The sequence below is a fragment of the Mobula hypostoma genome, chromosome 1 (genome assembly GCF_963921235.1).
Source record: "Mobula hypostoma chromosome 1, sMobHyp1.1, whole genome shotgun sequence".
Taxonomy (NCBI): Eukaryota; Metazoa; Chordata; class Chondrichthyes; order Myliobatiformes; family Myliobatidae; genus Mobula; species Mobula hypostoma.
The window spans coordinates 1765575-1781632 of NC_086097.1; the positions used below are offsets into that span (position 1 = coordinate 1765575).

At 48.0% G+C, this 16058-nt stretch overlaps 1 protein-coding gene across 1 annotated transcript; it reads right to left on the bottom strand.

Annotated features, from left to right (window-relative positions):
* Window positions 1–13802: 13802 nt before the first annotated feature.
* LOC134350314 (protein c-Fos-like) lies at window positions 13803–15827 on the bottom strand. The gene is made up of 4 exons (XM_063055399.1): window positions 15610–15827; window positions 15063–15248; window positions 14761–14868; window positions 13803–14459 (listed from the first exon to the last, which is right to left on the bottom strand). The coding sequence occupies exons 1-4, from the start codon at window positions 15739–15741 to the stop codon at window positions 14055–14057; spliced, it is 831 nt and encodes a 276-aa protein (XP_062911469.1). The 5' UTR covers window positions 15742–15827; the 3' UTR covers window positions 13803–14054.
* Between the last annotated feature and the right edge of the window lie 231 nt (window positions 15828–16058).

The following is a 16058-nucleotide window of genomic DNA, read 5'->3' on the forward strand; positions in this document are numbered from 1 at the left end:
GGGTGTTCAGAGTGTAAAGGTGGGAGTTTAGGACACAGCCCCGAGGGGGTCAGAGGGGCAGAGGTGAGGGAGCCCACTCTTACCACTCTGATCTTTCAGAGGACTAATTTTGTCCCTTGCAATCCTTTTGCTCTTAATATATCTGTAGAATCCCTTTGGATTCTCCTTCACCTTGTCTGCTAGGCAACTTCGTGCCTTCTTTTAGCCCTCCTGGTTTCTTTCTTGAGTTCTCTTGCATTTCTTGTACTCCATAAGCACCTCATTTGTTCCTTCCTGCCTGTACTGGCTATGCACCTCCGTTTTCTTCTTAACCAGGACCTCAATATTTCTCAAAAACTAAGGTTCCCCACATCTGTTATGCTTGTTTTTTGTTCTGACAGGCACATTCAAGCTTTGTACTCTCAAAATTTCACTTTTGAAGGCCTCCTTCTTACCAAGCAGGCCTTTGCCAGAAAACAGCCTGTCCCAATCTATTTGCCAGATCCTTTCTGATACCATCAAAATTGGCCTTTCTCCAGATTAGAATCTCAACCCGTCGACCAGATCCATCTTTTTCCATACAGTATTTACTCTGAATCTATGGCACAGTGATCATTGGATGCAAAGTGTTCCCCTACATAAACTTCTGTCACCTGCCCTGTCTCATTGTCCAATCGCAGATCAAGTATTGCACGTTTCGCAGGAACTCAGCTGTAACCAGCGCACTGATCGTGAGTTGGAGAGCTCCGAGAGAGGAGGCGGGGCACAGGTCCAGGAGCGAAGTTTGAAAAGGGGAAGCTTTGCGGGAACTTGGCTATAACTGGACCACCAATCGTGTGTTGAAGAGCAGGGAAGGTCCAGGCATAAAAGGGAGACACGGCCTAGCGGAACGATCATTGATGGAGTGTTCTGAGGCAGAGTGGTAGGGCTTTGGTTCATTTGGGCTTCAGCGAGGTAAGTGGGTGAGTGGACTTTGTTTTTTTTAGAGGAATAAAGAGTATGTCTGTAGGGTTAGTATTTTGCTCTGGGGGTCAGATGTGGGAATCTTCCAGTCTCCCAGATGGCCACATCTGCACCAGGTGCACTGAGATGCAGCTCCTGAGAGACCGTGTTAGGGATCTGGAGCTGCAGCTTCATGACCTACAGCTTATTAGGGAGAGTGAACAGGAGACAGAGAGGAGCTACAGGGAATTAGTCACCCCGAGGCTGCGAGTTAGACAAGTGAGTGACTGTCAGAGAAGGGATGGGAGGAGCTCAGACAGTAGAGAGCACCCCTGTGTCCATCCCCCTCAGCAATCGTTACCTCGTTTTGGATGCCATTGAGAGGGGGTGACCTGACAGAGGATGACCATGGCGATCGGGTCTCTGGCACGGAGCCTGGTTCTGTGGTGCAGAAGGGAAAGAGGAAGATGAAGAATGTGGTAGTCATAAGGGATTCTATAGTGAGGGAAACAGACAGGAGGTTCTGTCAGCCTGATAGAGACTGTGTGATCTGAAATCTCCGGAGGGGAAGGTCCCAAATCCTTGGCTTTGCTTGTTGCTCGGCGGCCGGGGCAGGGTCGAAGCGCTCGGCAGAGTTGGTGCTTGGTGTCGGAGGGCTGGTCGGAGGTTCGAAGTTTTCGGACGGTCTCAGAGTCGGACTGTGGTCGGGTGCTTCCAGGATGCTTCATTGGCAAGTTTGTGGCGCTGGAAGCTCTTGGCAGGGAGAATTTCTCCCTTCTACCATCTGTGTGAGATGTTGGGGCTATCGGGACTTTGAGACTTTTTTTTACCGTGCTAATGGTCTGCTCTTATCAAATTACGGTATTGCTTTGCACTGTTGTAACTATATGTTATAATTATGTGGTTTTGTCAGTTTTAGTCTTGGTCTGTCTTGTGTTTCTGTGATATCATACTGGAGGAACATTGTATCATTTTTTAATGCATGCATTTCTAAATGATAATAAACGAGGACTGAGTGTCCTCATAATCTAATCTAATATGGTGTGTTGCCTCCCAGATGCCAGGGTACGGGATGTCTTTGATCCGATGCAGAGTATTCTGAAAGGACAGGGTGAACAGCCAGAAGTCTTGTTGCACGTTGATACCAATGACATAGGTAGAAAAAGTGAGGAGGTCCTGAAGAGAGAATTCAGGGAGTTGGGTAGGATCTCCAGGGTAGTAATCTCAGGGTTGCTGCCTGTGCCACGTGCTAACCAGTGCAAGAATAGCATGGTGGTGGTGGCATCCGTTAGTCCAATATCCTGGTGGGTAGGGAGGGTTTAAACTAATTTGGCAGGGGAATGGGAACCAGAGTGATAGGGCTGAGGAAGGGGAAAACAGAAATAAGTCAAAGATAGTGTGCAACAGAGACGATAGAAAGGACGGGCAGGAGATGAGGCATAATCACAGCCAGTGGGATGATTTACAAGGTAATAGAGGCATGGGTGCAGTTAAAACAGAAAGCAACAAAAATGTTATATTTGAACGCAGGCAGCATAAGAAATAAAATGGATGATCTTGAAATTTAGCTACAGATTGGCAAGTATTAAATTTGGTTAAAGGATGGCTGCCATTGGGAGCTGAACGTCCAAGGATATACGGTGTATCGGAAAGATAGGTTAGTAGGCAGAGGGGATGGTATGGCCCTGCGTATAAGAAATAATATTAAATCATTAGAAAGGGAAGACATAGGATCAGAAGGTATAGAGCCTCGATAGATTGAGTTAAGAAATGGCAAGGGTAAAAGGACCCGAATGGCAGTTGTATACAAGCCTCCAAACAGCAGCCATAATGTGGATTACAACTTACAGCAGGAGATAGAAAAGGCATGTCAGAAAGACAGTGTCATGATAATCATTGGGGATTTTAACATGAAAGTGGATTGGGAAAACCAGGCCAGTACTGGACCTCAAGAGAGAGAATTTGAAGAATATCTAAGGGATAACTTTTTAGAACAGCTTGTTGTTGAGCCCACTGGGGGATCGGCTGTGCTGAATTGGGTGTTGTGTAATGATCCGGAGGTGATAAGTGAGCTTAAGGTTAAGGAACCCTCAGAGAACAGTGATCACAATATGATGGAGTTCACTTTGAAATTTGAGAAGGAGAAACTAAATTCCAATGCGATGGTATTTCAGTGGAATAAAGGAAACTACAATGGTATGAGAGGGGAACTAGCCAAGGTTGACTGGAAAGGGACACTGGCAGGAAGGACAGCAGAGCAGCAATGACTGTTTCTATGAAAAATAGGGAATGAGGGAAGTGCAAGACAGATATCTTGGAACAGATATTCTCACGGAAAGGTACGGAAGAAATGTGGCAAATGTTCTGGGAATATTTGTGTGGAGTTCTCCGTAGGTACATTCCAGGGAGGTTACGGTAGGGTACAGGAACCATGGTGTACAAAGGCTGTAGTAAATCTAGTCAAGAAGAAAAGAAAGGCATACGAAAGGTTCAGAGAGCTAGGTAATGTTAGAGATCCGGAAGATTATAAGGCTAACACGAAGGAGCTTAAGAAGGAAATTAGGAGAGCCAGAAGGGGCCATGAGAAGGCATTGGCGGGCGGGATTAAGGAAAACCCCAAGGCATTCTACAAGTATATGAAGAGCAAGAAGATAAGATGTGAAAGAATAGGACCTATCAGGTGTGTATGGAACCGGAGGAAATAGCAGAGGTACTTAATGAATACTTTACTTCAGTATTCAATATGGAAAAGGATCTTGGTGATTATGGTGATGACTTGCAGCAGACTGAAAAGCTTGAGCATATAGATATTAAGAAAGAGGATGTGCTGGAGCTTTTGGAAAGCATCCAGTTGGATAAGTCGCTGGGACCGGATGAGATGTACACCAGGCTACTGTGGGAGGTGAGGGAGGAGATCGTTGAGCCTCTGGCAATGATCTGTGAATCATCAATGGGGACGGGAGAGGTTCCGAAGGATTGGAAGGTTGCGAATGTTGTTCCCTTATTCAAGAAAGGGAGTAGAGGTAGCCGAGAAAATTATAGATCAGTGAATCTTACTTCAGTGGTTGGTAAATTGATGGAGAAGATCCTGAGAGGCAGGATTTATGAACATTTGGAGACGCATAATATGATTAGGAATAGTCAGCATGGCTTTGTCAAGGGCAGGTCGTGCCTTACGAGCCTGATTGAATTTTTTGAGGATGTGTCTAAACACATTGATGAAGGTAGAGCAGTAGATGTAGTGTATATGTATTTTAGCAAGGCATTTGACAAGATACCCCATGCAAGGCTTAATGAGAAAGTAAGGAGGCATGGGATCCAAGAGGACATTGCTTTGTGGATCCAGATCTGGCTTGCCAACAGAAGGCAAAGAGTGCTTGTAGACGGGTCATATTCTGCATGGAGGTCGGTGACCAGTGGTATTCAGGAATCTGTACTGGGACCCTTACTCTTCGTGATTTTTATAAATGACCTGGATGAGGAAGTGGAGGGATGGGTTAGTAAGTTTGCTGATGACACAAAGGTTGGGGGTGTTGTGGATAGTATGGAGGGCTGTCAGAGGTTACAATGGGACATTGATAGGATCTAAAAATGGGCTGAGAAGTGGCATGTGGAGTTCAACCCAGATAAGTGTGAAGTGGTTCATTTTGGTAGGTCAAATATGATGGCAGAATATAGTATTAATGGTAAGACTCTTAGTACTGTGGAAGATCAGAGGAATAGAACCATAGAACCATAGAAACTACAGCACAGAAACAGGCCCTTTGGCCCTTCTTGGCTGTGCCGAACCATTTTCTGCCTAGTCCCACTGACCTGCACACGGACCATATCTCTCCATACACCTCCCATCCATGTATCTGTCCAATTTATTCTTAAATGTTAAAAAAGAACCCGCATTTACCACCTCGTCTGGCAGTTCATTCCATACTCCCACCACTCTCTGTGTGAAGAAGCCCCCCCTAATGTTCCCTTTAAACTTTTCCCCCCTCACCCTTAACCCATGTCCTCTGGTTTTTTTCTCCCCTTGCCTCAGTGGAAAAAGCCTGCTTGCATTCACTCTATCTATACCCATCATAATTTTATATACCTCTATCAAATCTCCCCTCATTCTTCTATGCTCCAGGGAATAAAGTCCTAACCTATTCAACCTTTCTCTGTAACTGAGTTTCTCAAGTCCCGGCAACATCCTTGTAGACCTTCTCTGCACTCTTTCAACCTTATTTATATCCTTCCTGTAATTTGGTGACCAAAATTGAACACAATACTCCGGATTCGGCCTCACCAATGCCTTATACAACCTCATCATAACATTCCAGCTCTTATGCTCAATACTTTGATTAATAAAGGCCCATGTACCAAAAGCTCTCTTTACGACCCTATCTACCTGTGACGCCACTTTTAGGGAATTTTGTATCTGTAATCCCAGATCCCTCTGTTCCACTGCACTCCTCAGTGCCTTACCATTAACCCTGTATGTTCTACTTTGGTTTGTCCTTCCAATGTGCAATACCTCACACTTGTCAGTATTAAACTCCATCTGCCATTTTTCAGCCCATTTTTCCAGCTGGTCCAAGTCCCTCTGCAGGCTCTGAAAACCTTCCTCACTGTCTACTACACCTCCAATCTTTGTATCATCAGCAAACTTGCTGATCCAATTTACCACATTATCATCCAGATCATTGATATAGATAACAAATAACAATGGACCCAGCACTGATCCCTGTGGCACACCACTAGTCACAGGCCTCCACTCAGAGAAGCAATTCTCTACCACCACTCTCTGGCTTCTTCCATCAAGCCAATGTCTAATCCAATTTACCACCTCTCCATGTATACCTAGTGACTGAATTTTCCAAACTAACCTCCCATGCGGGACCTTGTCAAAGGCCTTACTGAAGTCCATGTAGACAATATCCACTGCCTTCCCTTCATCCACTTTCCTGGTAACCTCCTCGAAAAACTCCAACAGATTGGTCAAACATGACCTACCACGCACAAAACCATGTTGACTCTCCCTAATAAGTCCCTGTCTATCCAAATGCTTGTAGATTTTGTCTCTTAGTATTCCCTCCAATAGCTTACCTACTACTGACGTTAAACTCACCGGCCTATAATTTCCCGGATTACTTTTCGATCCTTTTTTAAACAACGGAACAACATGAGCCACTCTCCAATCCTCCGGCACTTCACCCGTAGACAGCGACATTTTAAATATTTCTGCCAGGGCCCCCGCAATTTCAACACTAGTCTCCTTCAAGGTCCGAGGGAACACCCTGTCAGGTCCCGGGGATTTATCCACTTTAATTTTCCTCAAGACAGCAAGGACCTCCTCCTTTTCAATCTGTACAGTTTCCATGGTCTCACTACTTGATTCCCTCAATTCCACAGATTTCATGCCAGCTTCCTTAGTAAATACAGAGCAAAAAACCCATTTAAGATCTCCCCCATTTCCTTTGGTTCTACACAAAGCCGACCACTCTGATCTTCAAGAGGACCAATTTTATCCCTTACAATCCTTTTGCTCTTAATATACTTGTAAAAGCTCTTTGGATTATCCTTCACTTTGACTGCCAAGGCAACCTCATGTCTTCTTTTAGCCCTCCTGATTTCTTTCTTAAGTATTTTCTTGCACTTTTTATACTCCTCAAGCACCTGATTTACCCCCTGTTTCCTATACATTTCATATAATTCCCTCTTCTTCTTTATCAGACTTGCAATATCCCTTGAGAACCAAGGTTCCTTATTCCTATTCAATTTGCCTTTAATCCTGACAGGAACATACAAACTCTGCACTCTCAAAATTTCCCCTTTGAAGGCTTCCCACCTACCAATCACACCTTTGAATCTTGGAGTCCAAGTCCATAGGACACTCAAAGCAGCTACGCAGGTTGACCCTGTGGTTAAGAAGGCGTACGGTGCATTGGCCTTCATCAATCGTAGAATTGAATTTAGGAGCCGAGAGGTAATGTTACAGCAGTATAGGACCCTGGTCAGACCCCAGTCGAAGTACTGTGCTCAGTTCTGGTTGCCTCACTACTGGAAGGATGTGGAAACCATAGAAAGGGTGCAGATGAGATTTACAAGGATGTTGCCTGGATTGGGGAGCATGTCTTATGAGAATAGGTTGAGTGAACTCGGCCTTTTCTCCTTGGAGCGATGGAGGATGAGAGGTGACCTGATAGAGGTGTATAAGATGATGAGAGGCATTGATCGTGTGGATAGTCAGAGGCTTTTTCCCAGGGCTGAAATGGTTGCCACAGGAGGACACAGGTTTAAGGTGCTGGGGAGTAGGTACAGAGGAGATGTCAGGGGTAAGTTTTTTTACGCAGAGAGTGGTGAGTGTGTGGAATGGGCTGCTGGCAATGGTGGTGGAGGTGGATACGATAGGGTCTTTTAAGAGATTCCTGGACAGGTACATGGAGCTGAGAAAAATAGAGGGCTATGGGTAACCCTAGGTAATTTCTAAGTTAGGGACATGTTCAGAACAAATTTGTGGGCCGAAGGGCCTGTATTGTGCTGTAGGTTTTAGAAATTTTCGAATGGAAGAAGGACACTACCGTGGCTGACAAGTGAAGTCAGAGCTAAAGTAAAAGCAAAAGAGAGGGCATACAAGAAATCCAAAGCTAGTGGGAAGATAGAGGATTGGGAAGCTTTTAAAAACTTGCAGGCGGCAACTAAGAAGGTTATTAGGAAGGAAAAGATGAATTATGAAAGGAAGCTGGTGACTAATATCAAAGAAGATACTAAAAGCTTTTTTAAGTATATAAAGGGTAAAAGAGAGTTGAGGGTATATACAGGACCAATAGAAAATGACGATGGAGCTATTGTAGTGAGAGATGCAGAGATGGCAGTGGAACTGAATGTGTATTTTGCATCAGTCTTCACAGTGGAAGACACCTGCAGTATACCAGACATTCAAGAGTGTCAGGGAAGTGAAGTTTGTGCAGTGAAAATTACGACTGATAAGGTGCTCAGGAAGCTTAATGGTCTGAGGGTGGATAAATCTCCTGGACCTGATGGAATGCACCCTCGGGTTCTGAAGGAAGTAGCTGGAGAGATTACAGAGGCACTAACAATGATCTTTCAAGAATAGATAGATTTTGCCATTGTACCGGATGACTGGAAAATTGCCAAAGTTACTCCGCTATTTAAGAAGGGTGGGAGGCAGCAGAAAGGAAACTATAGACCTGTTAACCTGACATCAGTATTCGGGAAGTTGTTGGAATCGGTTGTTAGGGATGAGATTACAGAATACCTGGAGGCACGTGACAAGATGGTTTTATGAAAGGAAAATCCTGCCTGACTAACCTACTGCAATTCTTTGAGAAAATTACAAGCAGAGTAGACAAAGGAGATGCAGTAGATGTGATGTACTTGGATTTTCAAAGGCCTTTGACAAGGTGCTGCACATGAGCTGCTTAGCAAGATAAGAGCCCATGGAATTGCAGGGAAGTTACTAGTGTGGGTGGAGCATTGGCTGGTCGGCAGAAAACAGAGAGTGGGAAGAAAGGGATCCTATTCTGGCTGGCTGCCGGTTACCAATGGAGTTCCACAGGGGTCGGTGTTGGGACTGCTGCTTTTTACGATGTATGTCAATGATTTGGACTATGGGATTAATGGATTTGTGGCTGAATTTGTCAATGATACACATATGGGTATTGTTGAAGAAACAGAAAGCCTGCAGAGAGACTTAGATAGTTTAGGAGAATGGGCAAAGAAGTGGCAAATGAAATATAATGTTGGAAAGTGTATGGTCATGCACTTTGGTGAAAGAAATAAACAGGCAGACTATTATTCAGATGGGGAGAGAATTGAAAATGCAGAGATGCAAAGGGACTCAGGAGTCCTTGTTCAGGATACCCTAAAGGTTAACCTCCAGGTTGAGTTGGTTGTGAAGAAGGTGAATGCAATGTTGGCATTCATTTTTAGAGGTATGGAATACAAGAACAGAGATGTGATGTTGAGGCTCTATAAGACACTCGTGAGACTACACTTGGAGTATTGTGTGCAGTTTTGGGCTCCTTATTTTAGAGAGGATATACTGACATTGGAGAGGGTTCAGAGAAGATTCACGAGAATGATTTCATGAATGAAAAGGTTACTGTATGAGGAACATCTGGGGGATCTCATAGAAACATTCTGAATGTTAAAAGACCTGAAAAGATTAGATATGACGAAGTTATTTTCCCTGGTAGGGGAGTCTAGGACAAGAGGGCACGACTTCAGGATTGAAAGACGCCCATTTAGAACAGAGATGCGGAGAAATTACTTTAGTCAGAGGTTGGTAAATCTGTGGAATTTGTTACCATGAGCGGCTGTGGAGGCCAAGTCATTGGGTGTATTTAAGGAAGAGATAGACAGGTTCTTGATTAGCCAGGGCATCAAGGGGTATGGAGAGAAGGCATGGGTTTGGGGATGACTGGAAAAATTGGATCTGCCCATGACTGAATGGCACAGCAGACTCGATGGGCTGAATGGCCTGCTTCTGCTCCTATATCTTATGGTCTTATCCCACAAGGGGAGCATTCAACTATCTTGTCTGGCATTCCTACTATTATAATTGTACAATTATAAAAAAAGTAAGCAATCAATAAACTGGAGAAAATCTACCTATGGTATCTCAGTTTCTCTCACTCAAGCCTCTCCTTGCTGAAGCATAGAAGAACTAAAGCCTCAACATCGCCACTCTAACACTGTCCCCTCCAACAAAGTCCTCTTGCTCTTGCCTTGTTTTAATTTGCACTGGCTAATAAATCTCAATCTCTGGCTGCTGTTGAAACTCCCACGAAGCACTGCTTTTTAACACCCTTGGGCCTGTATTCATCACCATTTTGCTTATTCTGGTCTCCTGTTACTCTTTAAGCCATCCCACTGACTGCCATTATGCCCTGTCATCTGCCAGACCTTCATCAGTCCCACTGCACACTGCATCTACTTGTACACCGACTGCCCCACCCTAAGCACTATCACTCCAGCCCCATCTCCCTGCCAAAATAGTTGAACCCTTTTTAATAGCTCTAGCAAACCTGACCACAAGGATATTGGCCTCCCTCCCGTTCAGGGTGTAAGCCGTCCATTTTGTACAGGTAACCTTTGACACTCTGACTCATCAAGAACCTTTCAACCTCTTCTTTAAATACACCCAAATGACTGAGCCTCCACGTGGTCTGTGGCAATGAATTCCACAGATTCACTGCCGAGGACAAATTCCACGGGGGACATAAAGCCCCAATAATCTCAGCTCTTGTCTCTCTCAATAACTTTGGGTATATCTCATCTGGTCCTGGGAACTTTGCTACCTTCATGTTCTTTAAGGGACCCAACACTACCTCCATCCTTAAGTAGCACTCTCCACTCTGATCTTTCCATCCTCCACATCCTTCTCCCAAGTAAATACTGATGCAAGGTGTTCATTTAGGACCTCACCTTTAGTCTTTGTGTCTAATCACATGTTCCTCCTTTTTCCTGTGTGGTCCTACCCTTTCCCTAGTATCCTCTTGCTTTTAATGGGCGTATAGAATGCTTTGGCATTCTCTTTAATTCTACTTGCCAAGGAATATTCATTGCTGTCTCATTTCCATCCTGAGTTGTTTTCTGGCCTCTTTATGAACCTCACGAGCTCTGAAGTTTAACACTTGCATTTCCGCTTCCCTCTTTAATAAATTCACCACCTGTCTTGACGTGCTGGCCCTACCTTCGTACAAGCCCACCCCGTACTCTGTGCAGGACTAATGTGTTCCAGACAGATGTGGACTTGCCCAAAACAGCTGTTCCCAATGAACTCTCCTTAGTCCCTGCCTAATACTCTCATAAACTTTCCCCGCTCCATTTTAATATTCTCCTGAAATGTTCATACGTAACCTTATCTATGGCTGTCTCCAAACTTACGTCACTGTTGCCTAACCATTCACCCGCTGAGAGGTCAGTCACCTGGCCAGGCTCATTACCCAACACCAGGCCCAGTACAGCCCCTCCCCTCACTGGACTATCTACATATTGATTGAAGAAATCTAACAAATCGTGCCCCATCTAAACCTCCCTACGGAGGTTTCAGTCTAGATGAGGTTAGTTGAAGTCGCCCACAGCAACAGCCCTGTTGTTTTTACACCTTTCCCTAATGCGCCTGCATATCTGTTACTCGTTGTCCTAGTGCTCACATCAGAGTCATAGTCATACTTTATTGATCCCGGGGGAAATTGGTTTGATTGATTGCTCCCTTTCTTATTTTATCAGTTCTCCCCACATAGAGAGGGTGTAACTGTGATATTGTTTCTGATTCGCACTGGAACACGTCCCCTCATTACCTCCCTGGTTATCTGTTCTGAAACATCGACAGACTGGAACCCTGCTGCTTGGGTAGGATGGGAGTGGAGGGGTACGGGTCCATTGTGGCCAGACGGTAGATGAGCCCAGGATTGGCTCGGCTGAACTGTCTATTCCCCGGTCTCACCTGCTTTAATTTCGGACACTAACCCTGATCAAAAACTGTCTGAAAGTTTGTATCCACTTCTTCATTTCCATCCATTCTGTGGACCCCTGCCTCAGATTTAGTGTGTGATTTCCCATTAATTAACCCACGCTGACTTTGGCCATCTCGCTCTTTCTCCTTTCACGTGGAATTACAGCAAATAATAACCAATGATGGAAACATTCCTGGAACAGGTGAGGAAATTGCTCCAGGAATCTTATCTAGAACGATTTATTTATTTAGAGGTTGATAAGGCCATGGTAGATAACATGGGTGGTCACAGTCTTTTTCGAAGGATATGGGAGTCTCAGACTTGTGGGAAGGTGAGAGGGGAACGGTTTAAACGGGATGTGAGGATACGCTTTTCGCGCAATGGGTGGCGGAACGAGCTGCCCGAGGAGGCGGTAGAGCCAGCTACAGTTACAAAAACATTTGGCCAGGCACACAGCAGGAAAGGTGCAGAGAAATATGGGTCAAACACAGGCACAAGTCAGTATAGACATGTTGTGCCAGTGGCCCTGTTTCTGTGCTGCGTATCTAGCGGTTGTGTACTGTGGGCATCTGGACTGCTGATATGGAGGCAACAGGATGTGTACACTGGAGTGTAGAACCAGGACTATCAGGAAGGCCTTCAAGTTCTCCGCTTCTCTCTGGACAACAGACCCGACCAGCTCCCCTCCACCACCCTCCTCCGTCTGGTAGAACCGCTCCTCACCCTTAACAATTTCCCTTTCTGCTCCTTCCCTCCCCGCTCTTTCTCAGAACTCAGGGTATAGCCACGGGCCGCGGCCATGCTTACCGTTTCATTAGCGAGTGGAACAATTTATGTTCCAGGTCCCTCAGGGCCACATTGACGACTGCATGCACTCATTCTGAGCTCGTCAATTTCATCAACTTTCCTCCAATTTCCAACAGCCCTTAAATTCCCTTAGTCCATTTCTGACATCTTTCTCGGTCTCTCTGGAGACAAGACTGTCCAATGATTTTTTTATTTATAAACTTCCCGATTCCCACAGATATATTGACTCCACCCAAACTGTCACTTGAATAAATGCTGTTCCCTTTTCTCGGTTCCTTCGTCTCCGCAGCATCTGTACCCAGGATGAGGCCTTCATTTGCAGAACATCTGAAAGAACGGGGTTCCCTTCCTCCACCATTGACGCTACCCTCACCCGCATCTCCTCCATCCGCCGCCGCACCTGATGAAGGGTTTCAGCCCGAAACGTCGACCATACTCTTTTTCCATAGATACTGCCTGACCTGCTGGGTTCCTCCAACATTTTGATGTGTTGCTGGGATTTCCAGTATCCGCAGATTATCTCGTTTGTGAACAGTCTACGTTTCGGGCCGACTCCCTTCACCGGGCCACAATTCTCTGTAATTCCTGCCATCTTCATTTGGATCAAAATACATCTCCCAATTTCTCAGTTCATCTCCCCTCCCCCCGCCTTCTTATTCTGGCATTTTCCCAGTCCCGGCGAAGGGCGTCAACTGTTTATTCATTTCCATAGATACTGGCTGAGCTGAGTTCTCCCAGGATTTTTGCTCTAAACGGGTGTTAAAGATTGCAGCGCTAGCTCGGCAGCGGGAGGGGAGGGGAGGGGAGGGGCGGGGCGGAGAGGAGAGGAGACTGAGTGAAACACTCAGAATACACACACACACACACACTGTGCGCGCCTCTTCCCCCAGGGCGCTGAGCTGTTGAATTTGGGGATGTTCAGAAGTGGTCTGGTGGTTTTTAATTTCCTGGGTGAAAGGGAAAAGGATTGGAGGCTCTGAGTCGGAGGTTGGCAGTGAGGGAGGGGACGGTGAAGAAGTTCAAACTCTGAGCGCGGAGGGAGGTAGAGCGTCAAGATACGAGCTGCAGCTCCGCAAACGTTCCGAACCTTTCCCCTGTACAATATCCGGCCAGCCCTTTCCATTTCATTTCGGACCGCCAACCCGCTCCAGCGGTTCCGTTTAGCACTCCGCTGAAGGCAGGCCATACAGTATATACTTTATGTTTAAACGACAGGCAGGAATGCACAGTGATGGTTCCTGTGGTGGGGGTATGTAGCCCTAGAGGGCACAGCCTCAGAACTAAGGGACCACCCTGCAGGGCAGAAAGAAGGAGCAATTGTTTTTAAACCCAGAGAGTAGTGTCGAATGCTCTGCCACAGACTGTCAAGTTGGTGCGGATTCGCCGACCAGCAGTAGCGGGCCAGAGGCACGGGTGCAACGTCCAAGCCCTCCTGCCTATCATTCCCCGCCCAGAGGAGAGCCTTCGCATCGGCAGAACTCACAGGCGACTCGGGGAGTTTGTACGCCCTGCCTGCGGGCGAGTGTGCTGGTGTTAAATCAGCGGCGTGCTGGCTGGTGGGCCGCGCAGCTCGTGCGCAGGAAGGGCCTGTGGCGCGCGCGCGCTCTCGAAACACGTAAACAATAACCATAGTTTATGGGTTAACTTTTATTGATGCACAAATTAAATAGAAAAAATAAACATCTCTAGAAATAAATTAAATCAGACCGTTTTCATGGAAAACTGATATTGGAAACACGACAGATGAAAAGCCGCGAAATAAATAATTGATAATTTATACAATTTACAACTGTACAGGTGCTGCCGTCCCGGGACACCCTCCAACAGCCGCCCGGACTCCCCCGGTCCTTCTGCTCCACCAGCCCACTACAAGGCCAACAGCGTGGGCGAGTTCAGGGGCCCGGCCGGGTGATCGGAACTGGAGAAGCTGAAGGCGAACGTGGGGGGCAAGGCCCCAGGAGTGGTGATGGGCACGGGGGTGCAAAGCGGCTCGCAGTCGGCGGCCAGTGACGGGTAGAGCGGCTCCCAGTCGGCCAGGCTGATCAAATCAAGGTCGGGGACGGAGCGGCCCGTGTCAGCGACGCCTCCTTCCGAGAGGGGGTCCCTGTCAGTCGGCTGTGCCGGGGACCCCGCTTCCTGGGCCTCCCGCTCGGCCACCTTGCAGAGCGGCCGGTGGGCAGCCAGCGAAACCTCCAAGCGCTCCTTCTCCTTCAGTAGCGCAGCCACCTCGGCTTCCAACAGCGACTTCTCGCTTTCCAGGCGCTCGGTTTCCTGCAGGGAGAGGAGGAGGAGACAGGGGTCAGAGCGGACCGAGCGCAATCACTTACCCAAACAGGGCGGACCCTGGGCCCTGCCACCGAAAGCGGGGCGCAGGCATTCTTCCCCCCCCCCCGCGGGGTCTCAACATCTCCTGCCATCCAACCTCAGCACTTACCAACCCTCCCCTCTATCCGGTTCACCGTGAGCCTGCACCCACCCCGGTGTGGAACTGATCTACTCCACCAGCGCCACGCACCACCCCCACCCTCTCCCGGTGCCGCCGCACGGCAGCCTCCTCCTGCCTGACACTCACCGCCTGCAACGAGTCCGTCAGCTCCCGCCGTCGGTTGCGACATTTGGCCGCTGCCAGTTTGTTCCGTTCACGCCGGAGCCGCCGCTTCTCCTCGTCCTCGGGGCTGAGCTGTGAAGATGAAAGGCAGGGGGTGAGAGTCTGCCTACCCGACGCGAACTGAGCACGCAAACCAGAACGTCCCACGCCCTCTCCCCCACCCACACAACCGGCTGCCTGAGGACCCGGTCTCACCCCTCCCGAACCGCCGTTCCAGCCCCATCACGTTGCTCACCCAACCCCTCCTGAGCTGCAGCCCAGCTCACCTGCTCAGTCCTGCCCTTGCGAGCCGAAGCTTTGCCGAGGCCTGTCCTAGCATAGGCGTTGCTGTAAGGGTGCGAGCGTCCCGGAGACGGGGCGATGGATTGCAGGCTGGGCTGCACCATCCACTGTAGTTCCCGGTTGCTGCTAACTGCCGTCACCGTCGGCACGAACGGATCGCCACAGAAATCCTGGCGGAGAAAGGAAGGTCAGATTAGAGATCTAGTTCGTCCGCACCTCCCCTCCTGCTGTTTACGAGACGACACTTTGTGAATGGAGCGCATGTGACGGCGCGGGGTCCGGGCTATTAATAATCCGGGGGCGCGTCACTGGCTCATCTACGTCACTGCTGACGCAGGAGGCTCGTCTGGAGTCTCCATGAATGGAGCAGATTTATCAATGAAGCCAGTTACAACCCGCAGGGGACGGGAGTAGGGGGGGTTGAGTATATCGGAAACGGCCGGTCGCAGCTCCCCGTGCCCAAGAAGCGACAATTGGTGGCGGTGAACCGAACATATATAATCGATCGGCGAATCCAGAGTTGTTGCCTACCTGAGCGCTGTTGGCAGGGCTGCCGAGGCTGGAGAAAGAGTCGGCGGGCGAAAAGTACTGTGAGTCTCCCATCGAGGGCGAGTTGCTGCAGCGAGAAGATGAGTCGTAGTCGGCGGGGAAGCCCTGAAACATGTTGCGGTTGCGGGTCCGGTGGGCGTGCGCTCAGTGTGTCCGCAGCTCCGCTCTTCCTAGTTCTCCCAAGTTGGGTCTGAGTCTGTGGAGGTGCGCCGCAGCTTTTATAGAGAGGGCCGTTCCATTCACAGAGCGTCGGCGGGGGGGAACAGGATCCACAGTCAGGCCAGCAGCTCAACTACTACCGGCTCAGATAAACGGAGAAGCCACAGCAGCCTTAGATATCTACTAATCAGTTAGTAGCCGATATTAGGAGGCAGAGGTTCACTCATTCCAGCGGCCGGGATTCAGACAGGATCGGCTGGTCCTCCACTGCA